Source organism: Xiphophorus hellerii, chromosome 18 (genome assembly GCF_003331165.1).
Source record: "Xiphophorus hellerii strain 12219 chromosome 18, Xiphophorus_hellerii-4.1, whole genome shotgun sequence".
NCBI classification, from domain to species: Eukaryota; Metazoa; Chordata; class Actinopteri; order Cyprinodontiformes; family Poeciliidae; genus Xiphophorus; species Xiphophorus hellerii.
In genome coordinates this window covers 24,486,136-24,495,644 of record NC_045689.1, presented here as the reverse complement: position 1 = coordinate 24,495,644, position 9,509 = coordinate 24,486,136, and the positions used below count along the sequence as shown (strand labels likewise).

Below are 9,509 nucleotides of genomic sequence, written 5' to 3'. Positions count from 1 at the left end.
CAGTCAGGCTAAAAGATCTCAAGCGACACGTTCTGGGTTGACCAAAATTAATTCAATGACCGCCGAGAAACAAAGCTGCTGACGTCTGGAAAGAGTCGTAGAGATATTTCTAAGGTTTGTGGACTCCAGGAAACTACAGTAAGAGAAATGGAGAAAAGTGTTAAACCATCAATCAAAACTGACTCCAGGCGTATATCTACAACTTATCTTGGTAATTCATAAAAGAAGCCAGAATAATATCAAGGTTTAAGGTTCGTGTTTGTGATTCAACAGCAGAAGCCTGCACAGCTTACCCTAAAACATAAAGGCCCACTTTATGTTTCTGAAAACAACAAACATTGACGGTCTTGTAACTTCATGTACCCTGGGTTGTTTCTCCTTCAGTCATTTATTGCTCATCAGTGGCTGCAGTCAGGAAGTTGTATCATCAGATGGGTACCAGCTTCCATTGACTGTTTCGACCGTTAACAATTTTCCCAGTGGTTCTCAGCAGTGGTGGACAGTCACTCCTCATGTCTCCCGTTCTGCCAGCTCATCTCCTCCCAACTACTACATATCCAACCTTTTGGTAAATCAAAATGGCCAGCCCCTGTCTCTACAGTCCTCCATCAGATCTGTGTTGGACTTTCCACTAAAATCCCTCTTTGCGTCCCTCCTCACGAGGCACTGTAGCAGCAGATTGACCTCTAAAGAGATGAAGAAAAAAGAAATGAAGGTTTTGGAGTGACTGTGTCAAAATCTAAACTAAAATTCAATTGAATGTAAACAGTTTAGCAAAATAACGTGGCTAGAAATTCCTCCACATGTAAATAAAAGACTCATCCCCATCAGCTGTCACAGATATTTGATAGCAGTTTCCGCCAGGAGGCAGAGTACAACCACTTACTAACGTTGGGAAAGTTTTTAAATAAGCACAAGTTGGTTTGGAATAACTTAAAGTGACATTATTATGTATTTCCCAGTCACAAGTATATTATCCTCAGTTGTTATAAAAATGCAATATATATAAAACATAACTGAAAAGAAATTTGACGCCTTGAAATTGGGCCTCTGTCTCTTTAAAAACTCCTGCTCTTCCTGAAACTTCACTATCAGGAAGTCATCACAACATGGCTCCTCTATTAACCCTTTAACAATGTTTTTACCAGTGTTTCACTGAGAAGTAGCTTGTATGATGAGCTCAGCAGATGCTCAGTTGCACCAAGTGTTTGCTAATTGCTGCTGGCTAGTCTGCAGGAGCTGAGAGGATGAGTGGTGGGGGAGGGATGCTCTTTGAGGCAGAAGCTCAGAAACTTGGAAGCTGCACCTCAGAGGTGGCGTTAGGTTTCTGCACAGCTAAATGGTTGCCACGGGAGATTAAATGATTTCTCAAACATGCTTGAAAGAATCAAAGCAACACTCCAGGTATGTTTTTGATGAGGGAATAACTATAACAAGATGTAATGCTAAGAAAAGGTCTATTTTACATAATACTGCCCCTTAAATGTAATAAATTGAGGGAAAACTCCATTTTATCCATTTACACTCATCTGACTTTTAAATTTGTTGATTCATCTGAACCACTTCAGGCTTGCTAAAACATAAGAAATCTGTAAGGAACATAAGTAAAGCAGTTTAAGTTGTTGTTCGCTCCATTACAAAGTAATTTTGATCAACAAATTGACTTATTTCTCTAGATAGCATTTAAATGTGTCAGTCGTCCATATACCTGGTTATGTCATCCATTCATAGAGCAGATGTTGACTGAAGACTCTCGTCATTGTTGGCTTAAGCTGAATTTACTTGTCTTACAGCCACAGGGAAACTCCACACCAGGCCAGTTTGCAAAAACCTTTTCAATTTGATCCGGGCGCATGATAAAATCCGTTTCCTGAGAAATGATACCATTAAACCTGCCTGAACATGAACAAGCCCCCTGTAAGCTGAGTGCAGGAAGTAGGTTTCTAATTGTGATGAATTGGTTTTTAAATGGGACCTTTTACAGTAGAGCTGGAGTGTGCTTTCTAAACAAACGCTTTAGAAATCCCCCTTCAGGAATTACAACAGTGAAGTTTTAGCTTTTTCTTTCGACACAAAAGACAGTCAGCAGTAATAATTGACAAACAGGTTTGTGACGAAAACCAACATCTCTATTTGTTTAGAATGAAAATAATTTAATAAATTCCCACTGAAACCCAGGAGTTTTGAAGCTATGCGCTACGCTAACAGCTCTTGGGGTTTACCTTGCTGCGTTAATTGGAGTAGTTGTACAGTAGTAGTTGTCAAACTTTCTTAACGCTAACAGTGGTGGCGAACATGCTCTCCACTGGTTACTAAAACAAAACAAAATGGTGGAATCTATTGACAAGTTAAATAATCATGTGTTGCCAGATGAAATTTTATGACAAGCTAACAGAGATAGCTAAAATAAACTGTGATTTAAGCAGATTCTGATCCTCACTTCTGGGAAATTAAATTCAGCAGATAATATTTCCAGAAGTGCTGTAGGAACGTAATTAGATGACAGATAAATGAGGATGGAAACTGTGGGATAGAAGCAGCTAACATTTCTATACAATTTGTTGGCAACAGAAGGTGCAACACTCACTAATATGATCTCAAATATGGATTGTGTTGCTGATATAGTGTATGGATGAATCCTCATAAGTAACTAGTGAACGAAACCAGTCTACCATTAACCAAAGCAATAAACCCATAAAGGTTTGAGATAAGGCCAGATACTTTACAACAACCCTTTGTGAAGAGTTGCTACTTATCAGAGATGCTACATGCAGCAAGGATGCCCTTAGTTTTCCCACACACAGCTTTCATTTTGTTTTATAAATAATGACATTGTGAAACCCTTTGCGTGTTTTGTATGCCCGAGATTTAAATTCTCTCTCTTTTATTTTATTTATTTTTTAAGATTTCAGAGTAATTTATTTTTAATTGCAAAAAGAACTGGTGATTCTGGAAAAGATTTGGGATTCTGACATAAAAAAAACCCCCAGTAGGAACATTTATTTTAGTAGCTAATAATCACTGATTGTACTTTGGCCTGGAAGGTGTACTTTATTTTTACGACAATGTTTAAAGTTTTATGTCAAGACATATACAGTTTTGTTACACTAATTTTCAGTGAATCAAAGAACTTTTAGAGCTTAAAACGTAAATACCAAGTTGTGTTTCCAATTTGATTTACCTGAATACTTTGCTTGGATTGTGGATGTTCTGGGAAATAATGAACTCGGGGCAATGAGTTAAGAGTGATGGAAACTATTAAGGCTAAAGGTTGGGGCACTTAAAGAGCAAATCAGGTGACATCTGTGATTTTCACTTTAACACCTTTCACTAGTATGACTCGGATGACATGTCACACCAAATAGTTCAGTGTAGTGAATGTATCAGATGATCGCTTCAGTTTAATAAGTACATACTTAATCTAAATTGCAATTTAAAAAATAAAATAAACCAGGGTTAGCTTAAAAATGTATACTTTTATTGTTAGAAGTAGTGACTGAAAACAGCCAATTAAAACCTCGTGCAATTTAAACCGACGAGAAACACAAGGAGCCCAGATGTCCGACCAAAAGAGGAAAGAATTGAATTGAACGCACCAAATAAGCTCATCGTGCGGCAGTTTCATAATTTGTTTACTTATTTCAATTTTCCGCAGTGACGGGGGTAATTCCACTCACAACCTCAACCTATATAAGGACTGAAAGCTTCGTGTTTACAGGTGCCAGGTTATCGACAGTGCCGCCTGTTGCCTGGTTACAACACCCACGGGAGTCCCCAGGCCAAGAGGGACTCACCGCGTCAACTTAACCTCGCCTCTGCGTTCATCCTGGGTGCAACCGCAGGAGCAACTGTCACTATACGGAGACAAAAGCGAAACTGGACGAAGAGAGAGAGAGAAAAAACAACCTCGATGCGGTTTTTGCAAACATCAGCAAACTTTCTGATCTCCGTTGCTCATCTTGAAGACCTGGAAAGCCCTCAATGTTCACCCAGGCAGATGTGCATTTTACTCCAGCGGTTCTGTTACCTTGAGTCTGAAAATCCTGCAGGTTGTGAAACCGTCTTTGGTTTAAATGTTGTAGATAATTTAATTTGTGATTCGTTTGTTATTTAATTTCATAAAAGGATATGAGGGCTCCATAATTCAAATGATCCATCTTGGCTATTTTCTTAAATGAGTTTTATTTTTCAACACATTGGCTCCATCTAGTGGCAGACACAGTTACAGCTCACAGAAACGGGGCAGTCATTTTGCTGTTTGTTTTATTTTATCGGCAGGTGATTGCACCAAAGTAGATTGAACTACTTGATTCATCTCTAAGTGATCTGGTTATGTGAACTTTTTACAAAATAGCATATTTTTTCCTATTTGTAGCTTTGTATTACTTTCCAAAAAAAAGTTTTCACATGGCTTTGCTTTACTTCCCCCCCCACATCACAGACCAGCAAAAAAAAAAAAAGAAAAAAAAATGTATAGTTTAGAAGTGGAAGAAAAATGCTTTTGTAAATAAAAGCAGGAGGTGAACATTTCTGCTCTGTTTCTCATCACTCTAGTTTGCAGAACTACTTTTTGCTTCCCTCACTGTTGGGAGTCTCTGCTAGCTGTTCACTTCTTCGCTTCTTTGCAATACCGCTCAGATTTTATTTCTGGATCATAATACGGCATGGTGTTGGATTTAATTTCATAATCTTTCACTACAACACTGAAAACATTTAAATTTCTATACAATGTGAAGTTTGGTGAATAACTCACATATAAAACATCTGATTTTGTTTTGTTGTGAACAAAAAAATGAAGTATTGGAATGGGTTGTTTTTTTAGATCTAAGAGCTTAACAGATTCTGGTTTCCTAAATGTCAACACATGTCTGTTGGGTCTATTCAAAGATCTCATCTCAGCTCTCTATAATCTTTACAAACAATGAGAAACATTAATTAACTCTTCTGGATGAAGGTAACCTAGCCATCGTCTCATTTCTTCAGGTTGTTAGGCTCTTGAATCCGTCAGGACATCTAGTGAAATGTAGCGTAATCTAGTAATCTAGTGATTACTTATGGGAAATTAGAAGAAGCTTAAACAGGTTCTAATAAAAAAGTGACTTTATTTAATAAGATATGCATCTGTGGTCATACGCCTCAGCTGGTTGGGAGTATTTACAGCGTTTCTTTCCGCGATCCCTGAAGTATTTTATGCCAGTCTTTTGAAACATGACTGAAATAAATAGACATTATTCCCTCGGGGCTTCATCGTTTGCCATTCCTCTGCCGAAGAGTCGCGACGCCCATCGCCGTCTTTAGCGTTCTGATGGCTCGGCCTGCTTCAGGGTTCAGTCTCTGTCCAGTTCAGATGATTCACTTCCTCTCTGTGACATGCGGCTCTAAAAGTTTCTTGATCTCAAGCTCCTGCACAAGCTTCTCCACCAAGACCTTAAACTGAGGCTCCGGCTCCTGAAACGACGAGAGGCAGAACAAAACAAAGTCAACAACCTGCAGACGTTTACATTTTATTGAGCCGGAGTACATGAATGTGTGGAGTTAAAAAGAGATGGATAACAGGTCTAACTACACCACTTCATATATTCAAATATTTCTGTAACAAAACTGTGTGGTGACCTTTTTAAAACGCAGACAAAGAGGGAATTAACCAGATTTCGAGCATTTACAACGCCCCTCCCCCAAAATAGCTTCAATTAAACAATAAAATGTATTTTTTTAATGGATTGGTTCTGCTTTTTTCCAGCTGCAAACATCGATATCAACTAAAAGCGAATATCTGCCGGATTAGCCTACATCCCCGCCCCGTTTTCCTACGTCATGACAATCCTCCTAATTCAGATGATTTTAAGCCTTTCAATCACGAGAATCTACATCAAAGGTTTATGTAGCAGAAAAACAGATGCTGCAGTTTAGCGAATATCATGGTGAGTGAGGCAGGAGGGGCACAATCAGAATACATAAACAGTGTTATTCTTTAAAGCTGCAGAGTTTTCCACACATGGTATTCATTTCAACAAATCATTGGACTGGATGGGCAACATACATGCATCTTTACTTTTCTTTCAGCCTGTATTTTATAACAAACTCCCCCAAAACAACCTTCTTTGGATTATTTAAAATAGGATCCTTTATGGAGTTTTGCTTTTAATCTGTATTTATTAATAATCTGACAGTATTTTCCAGGTAGCAACTAACTGTATGAATGTGGATAAAAGTCAGTGCCATGATGACTATGATGTAAAACACGTGGACACTGTGAGCTTAGTTGCTTTATTAGCATTTTTTTTGTTCAAAGCAGACTCTTGAAAAAAAAAAAAACTGTTTTAAATTAAAAGTCAGAGGCAAAACCCAAGAATACAAATAACTTCTTATGAGTTTAAAAAAAAAAAAAATTCTTTCCTTTTGCAGCCCGTCTATCTCAAACCTTTAGAGTTGAACAAACATTTAATAAAATGTCCTTACTGTAACAGAAAGACAGGAAGACTGGTTACCTTGTGCTCCAGCTGCCTCTGTTTCTCCACGGCCTCATCCAGGGTCAGACCCACCCACTCCGCCTCTTCCTCTGAGATCTCAAACTGCTGCTCAGAAAAAAAGACGAAGAAAAGATAAAACAGACATTTTTTTCATTTCTCTCCAGGAGATTAAAGCAAAATTAATTCTCAAAAGTTGTGTTAATTCGTGGTTAGGTACCTTGTATTTGTTGTAAACGGTCTCCCTCTTGACCAGGTCGTTGGGGTAAAGCTCCGTGTCTCTGCGAGCCAGGCGGAGCAGCATCGCCCTCTTCAGGTTCATCCCCAGTCTAGAGTTCAAGTCCTCCTTCGGTGTCTGAAAAGCGGCGACCATTAAAAGTCAGGAAGACGTATTAATATGGAAAAAATAAATTCATGGTACAGCCCGCCCCCGCACTACGCTTACTTTCAGGATATAAAAGTCAAAGCCGAAGACAGCGTCGATGAGGTTCAGAGTGCGAGGCGTCACGTTGATGGTGAACTTGTGATCCAGGATCTCGCTGTACAGTTCTCTCCTGAGCACCTGTGGCTTCCAAACCTTCTTCAGGCGGTTGGACATCTGAGCGACAGAGGGGTTACAGTGAACTTTGGATAAGATAGTGCAACCCGAGAGTCCGACTGCAGACTTACTTTGTCATTGTTGGCATATCTGAAGCCGGTTATCCAGCCCTCTCCGCCCCACAGGCCATCTTGGGACTCTGGGGGGTAGTAGATGGGGATGGGGACGTCCTGCACCCGCTCCTTCACCCCGGTCTTGGGGCTTATTCTGTGCTGGACTCCCAGGGGCCTCCAGTGAACCGGTGTGGGCTCTTTCGGTTCAAGGGACTTCAGATAGTGTTTGGGGAGACGGGCGTAGATGCCCTGCTTCAGTTTCATAGCCTCCCACAATTTGGGGGGGTATTTATGAAGAGGCATGATGCACGCGTTTACTTTGACAAATAAATCTGAAACAGAGGAGGAAGAAAATTCACAACCTTAACATCTATATTTAGTGGCAAAACAGCACGGCAAAAACACGAAATCTTACTAGTACAAATATCTTGGTACACTTGAAATAAGATAAAACTAACAAGTAACTTTTCAGCACAATACAGGGGATTGTTTTAAGTTAATAATTACCTAATATTCATGAAAAAGTGTTGATTAAACGAGAATCAATTTGACAATGGAACATTTTCCCCAAACTAATCCATACAGGTCTGAAAATAAAAAGCAGTATTCAATATGACTTTACTCTGAGTGTCATTATGAGAGAACATATTTGAACAAAGACTGTAATAGACATAGACATTTCATAATAATGCTGGTTAGCAGGAAGCTAATACAGATTAAGTCAGCTATACGGGTTATTCCGCAACAAAAAAAAAGCTTTACGAAATCTCTAACTGGAATAATTTCAAGGTTCTTACCGGGAACTTAGAAAACAGACAGCTCCACTAAAGATAGGTCCGTTTTTAATTTGCTTTATTCCCAAATTCAAGCCAACAAGGACATCGTGCAGCAACCCCTACACTGGTTGACTTTTCCTCTTGTTCTTCTTCTCCGGAGAAGTGAGAAGAGTGCAATTACAGTGCTGCCACCTCCTGTCAAATCAATGTCACTGCGGCTCTTGTTCTCTTCCGATAATAAAATAAAATAAAATAAAATAAAATAAAATAAAATAAAATAAAATAAAATAAAATAAAATAAAATAAAATAAAATAAAATAAAATAAAATAAAATAAAATAAAATAAAATAAAAATCTGAGGTCTCTGCAATTTAGTGCATATGCTGAGGTATCCAGGTTAAAATACTTCACTGCCTCAAAAAGTCTGAATTGTTGACAAATTTGGACTTTTTCATGTTTGGACACAGTCAGAAAACTATTTTTTCTCTCCCTCTTTAGAGTGTCTAAACCTTAGAGCAGCCATTTTGTAATTAATAATCTCACACAGTCTGGGATCTCTGGACTAGTGTCATCTGAAAATTAAATGGCTTTATGGGTTGTTTTTGATTTTAAATGGTGTCTCTAAGTGAGTGGCTCTTAAAGTTTTCCTCATATGTACAAATTGTGAAAATTATAGTACACGGAAAAAAAAGAATTCTTCACCTTTAATCTTAAGAGATTCATTAAAAGATGAATTTAAAGATGAACAGCTGAAGAGGTTTGAACTAGTGAACAAAAAACACAAGTGAATCCAAAATGTAAAAACAAAATCCCTAAAAGTTATATTTCACAACGAAAACATCATTGCATCAGCATTTATAAGAAACGACGATTCGCCTTTTATTTTGAAATACAGACAACATCATAACGGAAATGAAAGTTTCTCGACAATAAACTGGTTTTCATAACTTTTGCACCTTAATGGCCGCCCGAAAGGTGGAATTGAACCACTCTGCCGCTAAGCAGCTACGGGTTTGAAGCCCGCACCCCGGACCACCGAGGCTCATCCGGGCACTTTCAACCTGTCCGAACAGCGCTTTTATTACGACTCAGATTACATATCACTTTCACTCACGGTGTTATCTTGATGTTCATTCATTTTTCATGTAAACCTTTTAGAAAACAGTTCACACCTACCACAACTACATCTTACTTATCTGAGATCAGAATTGTCTCTTAATAAACCCGAAAACAGTAATGTTTTCAGCTCTGCTCTGTGTTATGCAAAGCAGACGCGATTTGATTGGTTGGTTTATATTGTGAGGGTGGAGACGGAACTCTGTCTTCACAGGTGAAAGGTCGTAGATTTTCAGTGAATCCAAGTGAAACAGTATCGTCGTAGTTATGCTTTGTCAACGATTACTGTGTAAAATCTTTAGCAAGGATCAACAGGGAAACCCATGTTTGGTATATTTATTTATGCTTTTAATGAAGAAACAATGAAATTTGGCCCATAAAAACCTAACTGACATTGTAATTACTCTTATATAGTAAAACTATCCATTAAAATCCATCCATTAAAAAGTGCCACAACCTAAATATTGTATGTTATTATCTTGCATAATATGATATTGTT

The 9,509-nt window shown here is 38.4% G+C and overlaps 1 protein-coding gene across 1 annotated transcript; it reads right to left on the bottom strand.

The window, feature by feature from the left end:
- Positions 1-5,082: 5,082 nt before the first annotated feature.
- Positions 5,083-8,059, bottom strand: mrpl28 (mitochondrial ribosomal protein L28). The gene is made up of 6 exons (XM_032546231.1): positions 7,916-8,059; positions 7,137-7,450; positions 6,913-7,065; positions 6,688-6,822; positions 6,489-6,575; positions 5,083-5,448 (listed from the first exon to the last, which is right to left on the bottom strand). Exons 2-6 carry the CDS (start codon positions 7,419-7,421, stop codon positions 5,353-5,355), a joined length of 756 nt encoding a protein of 251 aa, XP_032402122.1. The 5' UTR covers positions 7,422-7,450; positions 7,916-8,059; the 3' UTR covers positions 5,083-5,352.
- Positions 8,060-9,509: the final 1,450 nt, after the last annotated feature.